Raw genomic sequence first — 19,643 nt, forward strand, 5'->3', positions numbered from 1 at the left:
CTGAGTGCACACTGTAGTCTGATTGCAGCTCAAATAAAGCAGCTACAGTTTCACTTTGAGACATGCTTTTGGCTATTTTTTCCTTTCTTAGAAAGGCAAAGTCTATGCTTTAATAGTATGAGGCTTTTGATAAAACCATCTTGAACAAATGTATCCATGCAAATAAGGTATTTCCAAAGAAGTTTAGGAGGAGAGATGGTATCGGTATCGGTATCGGCAGATACTCAAAGTTGAAGTATTGGTATCGGTATCGGAAATCAAAAAGAGGTATCAGTCCATCCCTAGTTATTCGTAAAAATCACATTTAAAACAACAGCTGTTGAGCAAAAATGCTTTGCAGTAGAAAAATAAGACTGATATTACCTTGTTAATTAACCTAACAAGTTTAAATGTTGAATTTAAGACCCTACAGTGTTATTTCTCATATGAATTTATTTTAACGGTTAAAACCATACAAAAATATACATAATGCAACTTTATCTGTTATACATATTAAGTTTTAGTATCTGCTATATACATCGCATTTTACTGCACAATGAGTACTTTTACTTTAAATCTTTAAACAAATATTGCTGCTTTATACTTTTACATCAGTTAAGTTTAATATGCAGGACTTTTGCTTGTGGTGGAGTATTTGCATAGCATGGTATTCTACTTTTACTGAAGTAAATGATCTGATAATTCTTCCACCACTGGTCTTATTTCTAATCCAACTTATTTAGATGAACCAAACTTGATGTTAAGCCACACACTTAATCATTTTAAGTCTTTACTGTGATCTCCAGGAGACAATGCTGAAATGATTTTACATGTCAGTCAGTTGAACAACAATTTAAGGTGGACTTTGTCTCGTTAAACACTCTGTATGGGAATAAAATTGAACACCCTAAAGGATTTTAAAAGGATTTTATGATTACTATTGACACACATCCCTGACTGGAATATTACACAATTATAACGCTGATCAAACTTTAAACACAGTGGCTTCAAATGAAGTCCATAGCAATTACATCCACTATGGAATAACAATACATCCTCACGTTCAGTTTTAATTGATGTTTTCTCTCCGGCAGTTTGGACTTCAGACGCTGTTCGGCGCTCTCGCACCATGCAGAGGATTCCTCTGCTTCCCGGAGAAACACACCGGCAGCCCCTGAGTCAGTGAAACCCCCCCTCAGAAACTCAGCAACATCCAGCATCCAGCATTTCAGCCTTGAACACCGGAGCGCACAGGCACGCAGCCGTCCGCGGGAGCGCACCGACCGGGACCGGGACCGGGCATGGGCGGGATGGACGCACCGAACCGGAGAACCGCAGGGGTTGGTCGGGTGGGAGAGGCACAAGCTGAAGGCGTGAGGGGCAGTACACCGTCCGTTTCCATTTAATTCCTGCCTTTTACGCAGCGCGGAGAGGTACAGTAGTCTGCCGCCTGACAGTAATCCGCTCGCCGGGAGGAGCAGGGAAAGCCCTTCCCTGACTGAGCCGGAGTGAGGGAGGGAGAGTTTTAAGTAGGACAGGGACCGAGAGAGTTGAAAAGAGCGCTTTGTCATATTTTGGAGCTTTTGTCCTGCTGCTAGAGGCTTAAATGAACTGACTGATACGGACTCTGAGGGCGACTCTGCTGGAATTCACTTGGCACCATGAGCGGACCAACAAATGGTAAGCAATGTGTGAGTCTGCCTGATCAATAACACAGTGTCCTGGGAGGGTTTAACGTGAAGTAGACATAAACAGCCCCTCACACAGGTTATTGATCACTGACTCACTTATTGACAGTGTATTTCATCATGCCACTAACTAGCTTTTTTTTGTCAGTGAATGTTAGAAACAGACAGATATTGTGTATTAACAGGATTCAGCTTCATGACTGTCAACAGTGTGATGCAGATTTATGTGCAATTAGGGATTCATTTTATTTAGTAAATGTGCAAAATTATCGCTCCAATTCATTCATTTTTTATTTTTTTGTGGCAGAGTTCCTTTGAGAAAGAAATCAAGTCTGTAGCAGCTACTCATATTTTGGAGAGAGAAGAGAAGAAGACAAAAGAGCACATTTTTGTGTGCCACACATATTAAAATACCACAATGTCTAAACATAGAACCAACAGACAGCACGCTTTATTAATGTGAAACCACCAAATCCCAAAATCTATTTTCCAAAAAATCCAAGTGGCTCTGCAGATATGACACCATCTCCTCCTCTACTAGCCTCTCTGTTTTATATCTCCCACCTCAGGGAGATATTCAACCTTATAAGGGCTCCAGTGGGGCCAAACTGGTACAATTACAACCTTGTCGGTGTAGCAGAAGGGCCCCGACTAGAGGAAAAAAAAAAAAAGGAGGGGGATTATCTTTTGGCTGAGTGGTTTGGTTCACACTATGACAGAGCTTATTGGTTTTTATCCAGGCTGTTAACCCATGAGGTGAAAGGTCAGAGTAAATATGCAACGCTGTTGATCAGAGCAGAATAAATGGCTTCGTTGACTTTGAAGACATTTAAGGGAGGATTGAAGAAAAACGGAGGTGACATCACATGTCATTTTTTGTGTGAGTATCAAGTTGGTGTCTGTAACGAAAACTGTGAGGTCATGAAGAGTGAAATTTAAGCACATCTGAGCAGATCCACCTCCTGACAGGCAGCATCCCCAAAAGTTTAGTGAAAGCGACACAAAGCAGCATCAAAGAGGCACAAAGTCTGACAACTGATGCACCGAGGGAGTCAAAAAAAAGTTCATTCTGACAAACGGACTGTTTGAAACTTGTATCTTTATAGGCGGCTGTTTTGATGTTGTAGACCAGAGGATCCCAAACCGAGGGTTGAGGTCTGTCACTGGGTCATTAGATAAATCTGAGGGGTCACCAGACAATTAACAAGTTAACATTTGAGATGTTTTTCCATTTTTCTTCTTTTTCGTGAAAATTGCTGGATAACTTCACCTCACCACAACTTGATAGTTGAAAGAAAATTAGAACCTGGTTGAGCAGTGGTTTTCAACTTCAGGGAAGGGGACCTCAATGGGGTCACAAGAAAAAATGCTGAGGGTCACAAGAAAACAAATTGGAAAAAAAAAATTTTTTTTGGACTTTTGTGGATTGTACTTATAGTGTCCTGTTTATTTTAAGTTTTAAAGCCCCTAATATAAAACAAAATAAATAAACAGAAGAAGGAAAGAAGTAATTTTTTGGTTGGTTATTCCACTTCAGCATGAAATTTACAACATGGTAAGATGACAGTTTGGTCAACATGCACACACACTGAGGCAAATACAGGTCAAATGGTTTTTCCTTCATCAATTCCAGTAACGAGAACAACATTTACTAATAATAACAAACACGCAAACACAAAAATAACACGGAGTCTCTCGGCCGCACACAGGTGGCTCAGATCTTTATATGTCTGTTGTTCTAGTCCTTATGCTGCCATCTGGCCACAGAACCAATGCCAGCCTCTGTGATGCAGACACACACACCCAACACACACACATAGTGGAAATGCACTTTGTTAGGCAACATTTTTGTCCCAGTTTTACCTTTTTTATTTTTTCCTCCTGAAAACATTTATCGATTCACAACTGTCTCTGTGCGTCTCTCTCCTGCTGTCATCAGCTTAACCTGCCAGCATGTTGTGTTTGCTGCGATTGCATAATACTCTTGGATGCAGCAGCATTAACTGTAAAGTAATTGAACAGAGCAGAATACAGTAGGATTGTTGCTCAGATTGCTTTGCAGCGTGCTGTACTGTACTGTTGACTGCTATAGGAAATCAAATACAAATTGATCACTATCTGTCAGAGTGAAATCTGTTCATCCTGCTCCTCCTTTGTGTGTCATCCTACCGTGACAGAGACTGAGCAGTACATGCATATGTTGTGTGTTTCAAGCAGCATGAAGAAAGAACTTGTTTCACTAAGAGGGATTTGACCAGTTTCATAAGCGAGGATGAAAGAGGTTTAATCCCAGAAAGGCCCTTCTGTCTCTAGTACTATGCTTTTTTCAGCATGTACATGTACAAACTCGAGATCATTCCGAGCTTTTTGTGACAAATTTACAATGCGCTTTTGAATTTGCTGCCCTCCATGATTAACATAAATAAAAAATGCTGAATTTGTTAAAAATAAAGTTAGCGCTGGATGATACAAACTGAAAAGAGAAGTAATTAGTGAAGTTCATTCGTGCAAATATGTTAGAAATAATAGTTATTAAAGCAAATTTGTACCATAGCAACAAATTGGACAGTACACCGAAATGTGTGATGCAGCTTCTAGGATGTGAACTGAAAAGAGAAGTCCAGTTTCTCCACAAGTGCATGAGTGACAGTTTATACTAAAGTCCACTTGCAAGTTTTAAGAATGTCATTGTCTTCCTGTCAGGACCTTATATAAATGGTTGTAAGTCATGCTGATCTCCCTGCAGGACTAACAAACTTAACAAGAGCCACATTTATCAACCACAACAATAAAACCACCTTCCTAGTATTGTGAAGGTTGCCCTTGTGCTGCTAAAGCAGCTCTGACCTGTCTAGGCCTGGACTCCCTAAGACCAGAAGGTGTCCTGTAGTATCAGGCACCAAGATGTTAGCAGTAATTCTAGGAGGATGCAAGGTGGGGCCTCCATGGACAGGACTTGATGTCCAGCACATCCCAAAGATACTCAATGACATCTGGCAAATTTGGAGACCAAGTCAACACCTTGAACTCTTTGTCATGTTCCTCAAACCCCTCCTGTACCATTTTTGTAATGTGGCAGAGAACATTATCCTGCTGAATAAAGCCACTGCCATCAAGGACTACTGTCTCCATAAAGGGGTGAACATGGTCTACAATAATGTTTAGGTAGGTAGCCATACCAGGAGCTAAGGTTTCCCAGCAGAACACTGCTCAGAGCATTACACTGCTTCTACCAGGTTGTCTTCTTCCCATAGTGCATCCTGCCGCAAGCTCTTTCCCAGATAAACCACACACACATCCGGCCACATGGTGTAAAAAGAAACTTGATTCATCAGACCAGGTCATCATTTTCCATTGCCCAGTTCTGACATTTACATGTGGATTGTAGATGCTTTCAGCGATGGACAGGGTTCAGCACAGGCAGTTTGACTGGTCTCTGACACCGTTCTATTACAGCCAGCATTAAGGTTTTCACCTGTTTCTGCTACAGTAACCAGCCTTTGCTCCTCACTCACATCAGTGAGCCTTGGACACCCATGACCCCGTCACCAGTTGTTCTTCTTGTGCCAATTCTGGCTCTAACTTCCTATTACATACAAGGAGCAAGAAGATCCTCAGACCCAGTCATGTAGACATCACTGTTTGGTCTTTGTCGGTCACTTAGATCCTTGCATTTGCTCATTTTTCCTGCTTCCAACACTTCAAGGACTGGCTGTTCACTTGCTGCCTAGTATATCCCACCCTTTGACAGATGTCACTGTAACAAGGTAATCAATGTAATTCCCTTCACTTGTCTGTGGTTTTAACGCTGTGGTTGATTGGTCGCAGTTACAAAGTCAATCACTGAGCCGTCTTCATTTTCCATGAACCCTCAGTTGAATGTGTGCGGTATTATGCTTCTGTCTTTTGTTATCATTTGATGGCGTGTTTTCTGTGTTACTAATCCACCAGAGTTGGTCGTCTGAGTGTTGGTATAACTTCAAACCAGAGTGTCACGATTGATTTCTCAAGGTTCAGAGGAACAACATTTCTGCTGTTATTTGAAAGTAAGATTTAACTTGTGGGTTTGTTTCTACTTAATTTATAAGATAAACCGGAGACCTGTTTTCAAACCTCGATGCACATTGACACTTGTGTTTAGCTGCCACATGCTCCTGTAACAAGACCGATGAAAAAGAAGGCATCAGACGCCTCATCTGTTTGAGGCAGTTGCTCCGTTTTTTTTTTTTTTATCGCACTTTGATCAGATGTTTGAATTCAGTTGAAAGAAAGACTAAAGGAACGGCCTCAAAATGACAATAAGTGACATGTTTTTGATCCTCTCCTCTCCTCTCCCAGCAGTTCAGTACCAGTCGGGCCTTTACGGAGGAAACAACAACAGCAGCTCTCCTCTCTCCAGCCGTGGAAACTCGCCCATTGTTTGCGAGCGCTGTGGGGAGGTTTGTCGTGGGGAGGTGGTGCGAGTCAAGAACACACACTTCCATGTTCACTGCTTCACTTGTCAAGGTAAAAAAAAAAAAAGGAAGAAACGTGCATGCATTGAATATGCATTAACACGTCTACAAATGTGCATACACTCACGCCTGCTCCCATTCTTCACTCTCACGCGCAATTATTCAGTTGTTTGTCAGTCTTGGACTAACGCATGGGTTTTCATGTGTGGATTCCACCCACATCAATTTGCATAATTAAATATTAAATAATTACCAGTACTCAGACAAGAAGGAACCAACACAATTGAATCACTGATAGCTTGTGTCCTCGCTGAAATAGAAGCTGAACTTCGAGCAGACCAGGATCAAAGCCAATTACAAAGTGTATTATATAAGAAAGAAAAAAAACGGGACACCTGAACGTAAGTCATTGGAAAACATTGCTGTCTCCAGAGACGAAAGGTGAGGTGGGATATCTCTGCAGTGAATGGCAGAGGAAAGGTCTTTGATCTTTGAAACATTAGAGGGATTGCAGTTTTTGTGTTATCCCAGCATCCCCTGCAGCACAGTCATGGAAGTCAACCGAAGGTACACAGGCGTGCATTTTCTTCTTGTTGTTTTCATGCTAGAAACCTTTGATAAGTACATGTAAACCACTGAGACTTATGCTTTAAGAGAGAATGACACACTTAATTGTAGGATATAGTTAATAATGTTTGAAAATATGCTTATTTGCTTTGTTGCTGAGCGTTGGATAAAAACATTAGTTTTACGTCCATGTCTATGCCAAATATCAGCAACAAGCATAAAGAGTAGAAGCAGGGGGAAAACTATGAAAAAAAAATCTGTTGGAAACTCTAATAAACATTGTTTAATTTGCTTATTTAGTAATTTAGTAAGAACAATGTTTATGAGGTGGAACTATTTGTTTCCTGGGAGCAGTGATTTCCTCAGGTCTTCACTGGTTGCCTGGAAACCAAACAGCGCTGACAGTAATCCAGGAAGTCACTCGCTCAGCCAAGAAAACAGTTCAAATACACTAACATTTTCCTATAAAACCACAAATTGGCACTTTTACATCACTGTTTGCCAAACAAGGTCTTCATCCTCCTGGCATCCAAGCTGTGGCACTATTTGAGACGGTTGGAACATCCATCTACTAACACAAACAAAAACATTCACACACTGAGCTGCAGATATCAGCCAAAGGGTGGAACTAGGAAGCAAGTTTGACAAAGTCGGGCTTTCTTTGCGTTAGCTGGCTTAACAAAACCTAAAACCCCAATTAGAAATAATGGGTGTTATGACGGTGGTACTTTGTTACCCATTTCTTCATCAGGCTCTGTTCGTGCTCCTATGACACATTGTTTAACTCTTCCTCCACACAAAATAAACTGATCATGTGCCACGTACTTCAGACAAGAGGATCGAGCTGTTATAATGGAGAGCTTTGAAGAATTTATTCCGCTAAAAAGCGCTCTCACTGCAAATGATGCTAGAGATGAATGCTGGTATAAAATTGTTGATGTTGTAAGTTAATCCATTTATTGTTCCACTCAGTGCACTCTCAGTTCAGCTGCTTATCTCTAATGTGACAGCTGCACGTTGAAGCTCCCAAGCTGTAAACTTCATACGTTTAAACTTGATACTCAACAAGTACATTTAGGTCCCACATGTCCTATAATGAAAGAAATCACTTTAGTTTTGTCCAAATCCAACTGAAATTAATATTATTGATTAAATATTCTTTGTGAGAAATACCAACAGACGAATCAGTTTTCTAATCTGGGTTTTTATTTGCTGTGGTTTCAGCAGTGTAGAAAAAATCATACCCAACATAAAAGCATATTTATGCGTTTTCTGCATCACTAACTGAATGCATGTAGGTTAGTTGCAAAGCAACACACACAGTTTGCAAACTGTAACTGCACGGCTTCATTCAGTGGTACAGTACTACCCGTTTATTATCACACCCTTCGTCCAGGATGCAATTATGACTATATCCGGGAGTTTCCAAAAGCAGGTTTCAAGATGGCGGCGAGTTTGGATGTGAAAGCTAGCCTAGGTACTGGACCAGCACGATCTACATGCTCTACATTAGACGTATTTAGCATGTATTTGGGAAATAAAGTACAGTCGTGACTCGATACTCCAGCACTAAATGTAAAACCTTCTTTTTTGTTGGATAGCAAAGCTGTCGGATTGTCAAGACTGAGGTCGAAATGCAAGGAGGGCTTGATGCTTGAAGGGTAATTTGCTGTTAATATTCATTGTTTATAGTTGTTCTAATAACTAGTGTATAGTTAAAACACTACGCATCGCTGGATTTCACGTGTAATTGACCGGTGCGCTTGTGCACGTTCCGACCACTTCCACCCCGGGGGAGCGCTCCGATGGGGTGAAAGTGTATTTAGGGAAAGAAAACAAGACTTGTTTTACACTTTTATTAAACATGAAGTATGCACATGAAAAAAGGTCAAACATTAACCCTATTCAGGACTTTTGGGGTCTTTTGGACCCCAGGCCATTTGGTTTAGGTGACATGTATTGTTTTTGATTTTTGAAGATTTTTTTTAAATGTAAAAAGAGGGACATTTGTCATGCATTTGGATGTATTTGGAAAATACATCAACTTATCAGAAAATGTATTTAACATAGTATAAAAGTCTATAATGAACATCAACAAAATATTTTGCACATATTCTTTCTTGTGGTCCAATGGACCTCGAAAGACCTTCTACGTATGGCAACATGAAAGTCCTGAATAGGATTAAAACTGCCTACTTTCTACTTCCGATCAGTAAACATATTTACAAGGAAGTAAAGGTCTTTCTTTCCTCTAACGAATGAGCTCACACCTGTGGGTCTCTCATGGAATATTTTAGCCTTTGTCGGTACTAAAAGCCACCCCATCAATAAAAATTACTTCCTTTAATCAGAGGGTATACAGAGGATTAACTTATCATGATTAACTCGCTGAGTGACGACATGCTCTGCAACAATGCGATTCTCTTTGATGTGCCCTAATTAATCTCAGACAGTGTGTGAATAACTCAGTGAAGCAGATCTCAGGTGAGCAGGTAATTGACAAACAAACAAACAAACACATTGCCTTCCGCGGCTGACCAGGGTGTGATGATCTGCCATGCATGAACGACGCTTGGCCCATGAGCCATAACGATCAGCCGACCATGACTTTAAACGGGCAAAAGTTATTCCTGGAATCAATTTCGGGGAATTTTGTTATGACATTATTCTATGACAATAACTGGGCTGCTTTGCTATAGGTTATATAGGAAATGATTCGGGACTTCGATATTTTATGATTATAAATGGGATATTCTATAAAGCGGTATGACAATAAGTGGGCAGCACTGTATTAGCAACATACAGCTCAACAGGTTTGCAGATATAATGCATTTCCTCAGCTGAGATTCTGTATTGCTGAGAGGGAATATGGTCGGAAAAAGAACAAGTGAAAGGGCAGTGCTTCTTACAGGCGATTTAAATCCCAAACTGTGAACAGAATCTCCTCTGGAGCAGGTCATCTGTGCAGCATCAGTTACCATGGCGATCAAGCCAGGTTAAAAGAGAGCCACCTTCATGTCACTGAAAACTTGGGCGTTACGCTCAACGTGCCGCACGAACCCACAAATCTCGCCTGGTAGTACAAATCATATATGTGTGAGTACAGTGATAAAAAAAAAGCAGAAACAAGCATGAGCGTCCACTTGTTTCCCCACTGTTTTTGTGTTTACATTTGTGCAGTTGTGTGTCCATGTATTGCATATACGTAAGCACTTTGTTTGGGCGCATGTTTGCTGCACGTGTGTCTTTGCATGGTTGAGCTCCACCACTGAGCAGGTGGGACAGAACGCACTAATAGAGGTCTGGAGTCAGCAGCCAGCTTAGCAGTGCAGTCAGCAGCTTTTTTCAGCCCGTCGTCAGACTCCAACCAGCTAACCTCCTTTCCCGGCCCGAGACCCACACAGTCTCAGAGCGAGCTGCAAGACAACACAGTTTTCTCTGTTTGATCTGCCAGTAGAATCGCCTCAACGCTCTCAGTCACAAAGCACCAAAGAGGAGGATTCCTTTTTCAGAATTTGTCATGAAATGCCATATTTTATCTCACGCTACATTGTTCACTGGAGATCTTAAAAATAACCTGAACTGAAATAACCTCTTTCTTTATTTGTTTGTTTGGATGATTGATGGCGTAACTGACTCGTCGTTTGCTCAATCAAAGCACTCATTCCTACCGATAGGACACAAGCCAGATTTATTGACGGAAGTGTTCTCTCTTTGATATTAAAGTAGTTATTATTATAGACAATTGATCTTGCAGAGTAAGCTTAATGACTTTTAGCTAATGGACTGAGGAGACATCAGCTGATGAAGTGGACAAGAATCAAAACGTCGGCTTTTAGCACACAGACATCTTTGTTTCTTTTTTTTCTCTGCTCATTATCTTTTCCTCGTCAGTCCTCCTCCTCTCTGTTGCTTGTGTGACATCCTTTGTTTGTAGCTGTGAATGTCAGAGAGTTACAATGCAGCTTTGTTTGGTAAACAGCATAATCGTCTGTTAGTGCGGCTACTTTGGATTGAAGAGGGGTGTTTTGGCACAAGGAGAGGAGAGGAGATTTGGGGTAAATGAGAAATGGGAAGAGATAAGCAGAGGGAGATAAATCAGACAACAACCTTGTGTGTGATTGGAGATGTGTTTCATCGTGATATTGGGAGGTGACATGGATTAAAATGTACATTCTTATTTTTATTCTGCACAGACAGAGCTGTGCTTGATACATAAGCTTTGTTCTTGTTTTAAGCAATATATTTTGAAGCATTTGGACCTTGGTGCTGGAATTACTAAAGGGAAGTTAATGCAGCTAAAAATAACGTTATAATTATCAGCCTAAAACTCTATTGTTCCTGTGAGGTTGGGATTTTGAGTGAAAATATATCAACAGGTACTGATTGGATTTTTGTGAAATTTAATAATGGTATTCATGTTGTAACAACCTTTATCTAATAACTTTTCATTCAGGTCTGAAGTTTTTTGCTTTGATTTGTAACCAAATGCCTGCAAAACTAATTCAATTATGTGTCTTAGTATTGATATATGTCATGATATCACACGCTTTCTACATAAAATTTGAAAGCATTATGTTTAGTATTAAAAGACAGCCATTTTTTTCCCTTTAAATTAAAGCTGGGATAAGTAATATTTTTTGTTATCATCATTAGGTAGAAATTGCATAATAACCTTTCAACATATTGTATTTCAAGGTTCTTTTAGAGGGAACTAGACTTCTGCGCCTCCTTCTGACTGTTTTCCGAATTTAGAAATTCTAAACCACGGCAGGAGATTTTAGCCAATCATTGGTCTTTTTACCTGCAGCAGGTGTGATAGTATAAAGAGCAACAAAATCCAGAATGAGTCCAAGATGTGACGGGGGTTAAACAGCTAACGTTCAACTCAGAAGAGTGGGGTTCATGTGCAGTATGAAACTTGACTTTCTTTGTGTGTTTGCTTGTCTGGTGGATGAAGCTTAGAGCAGAGAGTGGAGAGCTGCAGGAGGAGGGCTGTATATCTACAAATTCTGGCTTTTATTTCTTGTCTGTGTTTCAGTCAAGCACAGCTTTAATCCAGCAGCTGGGTATTAACCCTCTGAACCCTAAATCGTTTTTTTTTTCTCTCTCTTGACACATTTTACTCACTGTGGGCTTATTTTTCACAGCAGTATAAAGTCCTGCACCTCTTTGGAAACAGCACAACTATAACTAGAAGCAGAGAGAACTCAAATATGTCTTACGTGCAGTAAACCAAAGTCTCAATGCAATAATAAAAAATCTTATGAAAAGAAAAAAAATGAAAGGTGGGTTTCGTCGATCATTACTTTATAACAGTTGAAAAATCCTGGAAGCCACAAATACAACACTTTGTAGTGCCCACAAGGGTTGCCAATAATGGAAAAAAGAATGGTGGCTCTACATAATGAAGAAATTTAGAACTTACATTTTTAATTAGGCCCTGCGATAGACTGGCGACCTGTCCAGGGTGTCCCCTGCCGTCGCCATAAGTCAGATGTGATAGACTTCAGGCCCCTTGTGACCCTATGGAGGATAAAGTGATGTATAAATAATAAATGGATAAATAGATGGATTTTGAATTGTTTTTAATACTTGTCCCCTCTCTGCTCTGTGTAAACACAGCCTGCAGTTCATCCCAGTTTGGCGGCAAAGTCCCTGAATTTTTTTCCTGTGACTGTTGGTCACAGATGAATCACTCTTGGCTTTTAGGTTGTGCCAAGAGGTGCAGAATCTTTTCTTCTTCTTCTTCTTCTTCTTTTTGTAACAGAATAATGAAAATGGTTTATTTTTGGCAAGTTTCTAAATGAGAAAAGACACATAGAATAAAGGGATTTTCATGAAATATCACAATTTTAAGTTTTTAAAGTCTAGTGATTCTAGCTGGTAAATGGCATCACTTTGGCCATTTTTTAAACAATAACATGCCTTTTAAACTCACCAACAGGTTTTGCTTTTCAGAGGATTAAAGGAGGAAATGCAGTGGTATCAATGTAGTATAATTATATCAGTAAGTAAATTACCAACCACCATTTTAACAAGTGTTTATGTCCCATTGAACAGTTCGAGTCTAAACTTTCAATTTTTATTTTGGAAATGAGAACAAGAAATAGACACTTCAATGCACACCAGTGTTTACAACGAGGCTGATCACTCACAAGCACAGAGGGAAAATCCCTGCAAATATTATCTTTCTGCTCTCATAAAATATGGAACCAGTTCATAAACTTGCCCTCATTTTAAAATGAATGATGACAGTTTTTGGAATATTGGCTCCACATCCTGCTGGTTATGCAAATATATAGTCGTAACTCCTCAATCTGACTGACAAATGTTATTACTTAGCTATTAAAGAGCCCCACTCTAACAGTGTTGCCAAAAATCCATGTTGGGGCAGATATTTCTGCCCTATACTGCTCTTACCAACCACTCCATGAGTTAGACTGTACATTGGTTCAGCTTTCTTCCCCAATCACCATCTCTTTGATCCATCCTGATCACACTCATGCAAATGCAGAGGAGCAAAGGAAATCCATCCTGTGTTGATGATGCAAATGGATGAGAGAAGACAGTGACAGGACGGCAGATGTGTGCTGGATGGACAGATCGATAGCCTCATTGATACCTCCCCTGGGTTCCCCCCCTGTCTCATCCTCATCTCTTCACTCTGCTGTCTGCTTCCCTTTCTGCTCACATATGATGCTCTTTCTCTTTTTCTGCTTCCTCTAATCTCTCCCTTGACTCCCATCTTGCCTTTCTTTGCTTTTCTCCATGTCTCGTCTCAGCCTTGTGTCTAAAATAATCCTCTCTCTTGCCCTCTCTTCCCCTCTCCTCTCCCTTTTTTTTTAAAGACTAGAATATTTAACCATCATCTGTGACCTTACAGCATTGCATTTGTAAAGAATTAATTCAATCATTACAGGAAAAACAGGACAAATCCTCCAGATCCTCTGATTCTCTCTGCGTATGGAAACATTTTACAATAAAGGTTTAATTTCCGTCAGAGTCTCTCTTCAAAGGTGATGAAGAACAGACACCCGCTAATTTATTTGCTACAGCTGCAGGTGCTTCACCTTCTCAAAAGGATTTAAAACAGATTTATACGATTCTCCCTACATAGTAAAGTGTGCTGCAAAGCCTGACCCACTTTGGAATGAAACAAGTTTGTGTTTCAGAAGTGAAGCATACCAGGAGCAAGATTCTGTGTATGTTATCAGTATTAGTGTACGCTCAGCCATTCAGACAGTCACGGATGGCCTGCCTCTTTCTTCAGAAGAGACTTCAAGGACAAACTGCGAAGCACTAACCGCTGTATCAGCTTTGCAGCACTGTTTTCTGTGTGTCCTTGCATGAGCGTTTGCACAGGAGTTCAGAGTGCTGGTGTTCTCCTTTGTTTCTGTGCGTGTTTGTACTGTATCCTTTTATGTGTAACTAAAAGCTAAATCACAAAGATGAGCCAGTCGACATGAGCATCATCGGGCCTCCAGGAGTTGTTGTTTCTTGCATCCATCTTCATTATATCTGTTCTTCTTAAATCTATTTTTCCTTTGCCTCCTCCTTTCATTGCCTCGACCTTTTGCCTCCGGCAGCAAACAAAGAAATCATTAGCTGCTGTCTTTCTGCCAATACTATGTGCATATCTGTGTCCAGAAGCTCTTCATTCTAATAGGCTACAAATCGCCGTTAACAGATGTAGAAGAAAAGTATTTGAATGCTTCAGTGCCTCTGACGAACTGCAGCTGAACTTGCCCCCCTGATGAGCGAAAGGGAGCAAAAGTAGGAGGCTGGTGATGAATTGAAGTGATGCAGCAGAGAGCGAAGAAGGGAATAAAGTTTTGGGATAAAAGGTAGCATAAGTTTATTTATTCATTTCTATTTATTTTATTTATTTGTGCCCTGAAAATTAATTTCAGTTTGCTATCTTTCCCTTTGTTTTGGCCAATAGCAGGGGAGATGTCACAATACCAGAAATAATATCATTAAAACTCCACGATTCTTGATACTTGACACAAATATTTTAAAAGGCGTAACACAGTAACGGTCGCCTCCCAGTGCTCTGAGCAGTACCCAGTTTATGTTAAGAACTATTGCTACATCAGCCTAAACAAGACAACCCCTCTTAGCTTTTGTGCAGATGCAGCTGTCACAAGTCACAAACTGTGCATTTCAGCATATGAACATTTTTCTGACATAAACTGAATTAACTGTCTTTGAGGTACTTGGATAAGGTGCTCTCTAAATTCTCTGTAGCACCATTTGCATGCTGGCTTTTGGTTGACTGTAACTTGTCCTGATCATCTGACTCAAATGCAAAATATGACCACATTACTCTTGATCACGCTGGACCTGCTGCACCACCACCAGTCGATCTAAAGTACCTCCGGCATCCTTTGGTATCGATGCTACGAGAGAAAAACATAATGTTTTCAGAAATATCTCACTGAATTGGCACCAAAGTCTTGTGAAATTCCTGTATTGTAGAAGTAGAAAATTAACACATCTCTGTGTAATATCTGTAAATAAAAACTGCTTTTGCATATGGTCGCTGTTCACTTCATGACAAACTGATTTTTGCACAGTCAAATTTCAATTCCTTCAGCCACTTTCTACAAAACGGACCTGCAAAAAGTGTCAGGCAGTTTATTTTGTCATCTCTACCCCTGAGAACTCTGTTTTCTCTTTCTTGCCACACTACTGAGGCTTGATGGAAGCAGTTTTACAGGATTTCTGACACTTTAAGGTTATGAAAAACACTTTTTGGGAGCCTCTCTGGATTATGTCCTCACCCTGCAGCTCCCAAACCTTTTTTCGTCATGCCCTTCCTCGAAAACAAAAATAGTTAAAGCATTGCTGCCGGAGTATATTCGTGGTAAACTCTAGCAAGAAGGAGGAGGAAAGGATTGAAGTCTGGAATAACCCTGCAGATGGTTGTAGTTAGTAATAGTCTGTTACTCCCTCTGCTACTGGATCAACCATCCAGCAGAATCAGTCACCAGGGGAGTTGTTTCACTTCAATCTATGGTGCCAACAGACTAGATTTACTAATATCAAACAATTGTAAGCTGTATGAAAACAGGTTGAGGAAAATGACACATTTTCAATGATGATCACTGATGATGTGGATTTTCTTATCACTGAGCAGACTCCTAGTTGATTAATTACCACTGAGCACAATGGGACTGAATCACTGTGTGTGGGACTCTGCTGTCTCTGATCTGCCAGGTTTTATTTAGCTCCTGGAAGAAGCTGTTAGTGCTGAATTAGCACACAGAAGAGAAGCTAAATGTAGAAAACCTTCAGTTTGGGACAACAGGTGGGGTCATGAAAGGTCATGATGAGGTCACACGGGGTCTTGCTGCGTAGGTCGGGCATGGAAGCTCCTGACAAGACTCTGAGCCGTTTGAACATTAAGCTTCAGTCAGCAAGTTCAAGTGGCAGCGGGAAAATTTGTCCCGGCTGTCCATGAAAGAGTAAAATGTCATGTGACAGAGAGAAAGTAATGGATGGTAGCAGGCAGGCACAGACTCATTTATATGCTGGGAGTCCTCCACTGTGACATTTTCTTCTTCTATTATAATTACACTGTAAATGTGTCAAATGAAATTTTTAGTTTAATGGAATTATTTATGTTCAGGCACACTCTTGTATATTATAAGACTGTGATAGAGACAGACCTTTCTGTGGTAGTGTCTGTGGGAATGGCTACACAACAGCTAGTGATGTTTTGGGATAACTCCAAAAGTGAATCCTGTACACAGCATGTGACGAACTTTACTAATAACCCATCATTAGGTGTGTCAGTTCTGAGACTTGAAATGGGTTATTGTTTATCAAAAGCCCTTTTAAGACATCGGATACACAACATTGCTGTGTTGCAAATGATTGGCTGTGTAGCAAATGATTGAATGACTGAACTGTAGCTTTCAGAGTGTAACTCTGTATGACGGCTCAAATGTCTGAAGTGAAGGGAAGTGTCGTTTACTGTAAGATCCTGATCGATCCTGGCTCCATGTCGGGAAAAAAATTGTAATTATAAGTAAGGAATGAAATTACCTCTGTTTTTGGTAATTTGCATAAATGCGCACAACTTTCCCATTTTTGGAAATGCTTGTGTGGATCATGTTGTTGTTTCATGCTGCTGGTATGTAATAAACTAAGAGGAAAGACTCCTACAAACAGCTTGAAGCAACAAACTAAACTTTATCACCTGTTATTGTTGTGTCACAACCTGAGGGCTGTACTTTTTGCCATCATAATTTTTTATATTCCTCATTGTTCACCATCGTAACAATCTGTTGACTGAAGCAGCTGCACACAGTTGTTTCATTTTGTGCAGAAGAAGAGTCACTTGGCACGTTAAATGTCCCCTTTTTATGTGAATGTGCACAGAGTCTGAAGCAAAAAGCCTGAGATGACAAAGAAAGTTTAGAACAACCTACGCGATACACGTAATCTCTGGCTGGGGCTTTAGTTTTTGTCAAGCCGGCTTACACAAAGAAAGCCTGGCTATGTCAAACTTGCTCCATAGTGCAGCCCTCTGGATTGCATTTAGGCTATTATTGCTGAGTCTTATTAATCTGACCTGTTACAATCTCTGTTTTCATTGCAGGAGAAGTTTATTTTTATGGTCATTTTAGTTTGTTTTAGATGCAAAGTTGAAAGTGAATGAGGGAGATGTTTTTTGGACCAGTAATGTTGCTGAAATGTGGAAAAAGCTTTGCCCTAATCGCTTCACATAACTCAGAGTAGGTTGTTTGTGCGCCTATATGTTAATGTCATGCCGTGCGGTTCAGACCTGTGCAGTGGTAACACCTGGGGAAGAGTCAGGCCAGACAGTAGGCTTCATCCTCTGTGGATGCCTTTGGAACATTTCATGGCAATCTGTCATTTACGGAGAGATTTCAGTCTGGAACAAAGTGGTGGTGGACCAACAGAAGGACCACAATAAGACTAGTAAAGACTATAGTCTGTGAGTTTTTTTGTTTTTACTATAGTAAAAACAAAAAAACTCACCAGGAAGTAACGCAACATTATGATGAATATGGTGTAAATCCATTTTGTTGTGTTTTGTGGTTGTTATACGCTTGGAGGCTAACTAACCAATAGTCGTCCAGCTCAAACTGTGATTGACAGATGCCGTGTTCTTCCTGAAGGGGGCAGGAACAGCAGCAACTCGCTGCTTTTCAGAGCAAAACATACTCTTTCGAACAACCTTAAAACCAGCTGTTGTACAGTCACGGTGAAATTAACTATATTTGTGGTATTTTGAGCTGAAAGACATACTGCAGGGATCTGTGAGACTTTGATTAATTTGCTGAAAAGGGCCACAGTATGGGACCGCTAAAGGGAGATTAGCCAGTATAAATACTCATGTATGGATCTTATTGGATGAGGACAGTTTTGGGAAATGCCCTTTGATTTGAAGCCCAAATATACCCAAATCCCTCCAGAGAGGCCAAGTCTCAACAGCTCCCTCTCTTTCCTGTTTCCCTACACATCTTAATAGCTTTTCATTTGGACAGTGATGAATGTGCGAACGCTATCAGCAGGGTGAGAAACGATGAGACGGACCATCCTCAAGTGTGTGTCTGTGGGAAACAGACAAGAAGGAAGAGCATCTTTATGTGTGTGTAGGTTTGTTTAGATCAGCTCTGGTGAATCCTAACTCACTTCAACATACGCTGACTTTTTAATTGAACCAGACACTAAAGAAACTAATAATGGTTGATTTATTGGTCATTATTGTACTCTGCAACATGCATGCGTGTTGTGTTGACTTACAGTATGTGAGTTTACACAATAATGCGTGTTACAACAGCTGTGAGTCTTCCTCTGTGAGCAGCCTCAGTCTCAGGCAGACTGATAAAGGTCATGCTGGCATTTTAAAGTTGTGCGACAGCAGCTTTGCCACAGAAGAGACAGAGAAAAACAAAAAAATACACACAGTACATTGTTCTTGTGTTTGAGATGATGTCCTATTTTTTATTTCCTGTATGCAAAAGTTTTCTATTGCAGCTCCCAGCTAACTGAACAGTGAGAAGATGATACAGTTAAAAGATAACGATAAAGATGAGCGTCATATCTGTGTTGGAAAGTCACATCCTCGGGTTTAGCCTTCAACACCGCAAGAGGAGGTTCAGATCTTTGCCATGCTGGTAAAAACTTTGAACTAACAGTTTGAATACAGTCATAAGTGTGTAGGAGGTGCATCCTTGTTTGAGGATTCTTCTGCAGAAATTCAGCAAAAAACAGGAGTTAGAAAGGAGACACAACAACATTACAAAATCACAGTGATATCAGTTAAAAATAAATCCAAATTAAAGGATTTAGAAAAACTTATCCAGGCTCAACTACAGCAACAGTGTCTTTACAATTCTGGCTGAAAAGTTGATCAGACAGCTGTAGCAGATTCAGATCACAGCTGCTCGTCTTCACAGAGAAAGAAAGTGAAAAATATAACCCCCAAATCTCACATCCTTATGATGACTTCTAGTCTGTCTATTAACTAATTTTAAAATGCAGCTGTTCATTTATAAGGCACTGAATCGGTCTGAATGTCTTAGATCATCTCGGACGGGTTCTGCTTACTGTCCCCAGAATCATAAACTAAACGTGGAGAAGCAGCATTCAGCCTGTAAGCTCCTCATATCTGAAACTAAATCCCAGAACGCTTGATATCTGTTCCAATTTTTAACTTTAAAAAAAACCAAAAAAAAAAAAACCTTGAAACTTTTCTTTTTGCAACATTTTTTTTTTGTTGTTAAATCAAATGTATTCATATCTCACACTGCATAGTGCCTGCCATTTCATTTTAGCTCATTTTTATGTTCTATCTTCTAAATTTTGTTCATATTTTGCTTTAATTTAACTTGTGTTTCCTTTGTATGTTTTCCCGATGTCTTGTGGTTGAAAGACTATATAACTGGAGTTGCCTCACGTTGATTCTGTGAAACAA

The 19,643-nt window shown here is 40.2% G+C and overlaps 1 protein-coding gene across 5 annotated transcripts in view; it reads left to right on the forward strand.

Moving 5' to 3' along the window:
- The first annotated feature begins 1,425 nt into the window (after positions 1-1,425).
- LOC103358302 (actin-binding LIM protein 3-like) overlaps positions 1,426-19,643 on the forward strand; it is a 55,620-nt gene continuing 37,402 nt past the window's right edge. For 4 of the 5 annotated variants that reach the window (XR_520246.1, XM_008283211.1, XM_008283213.1 and 1 more), the window contains exons 1-2: positions 1,426-1,659; positions 6,006-6,173. Coding sequence is in view for 4 of the 5 variants with exons in the window: in XM_008283211.1 (XP_008281433.1) it covers positions 1,641-1,659; positions 6,006-6,173 (187 nt within the window). In the remaining variant the exon portion in view is untranslated. The remainder of the gene's footprint in view (positions 1,660-6,005; positions 6,174-19,643) is intronic. The other variant, XM_008283212.1, reaches the window with a different exon arrangement.

Source organism: Stegastes partitus, unplaced genomic scaffold (assembly GCF_000690725.1).
Source record: "Stegastes partitus isolate 25-593 unplaced genomic scaffold, Stegastes_partitus-1.0.2 Scaffold302, whole genome shotgun sequence".
Classification (NCBI taxonomy): domain Eukaryota; kingdom Metazoa; phylum Chordata; class Actinopteri; family Pomacentridae; genus Stegastes; species Stegastes partitus.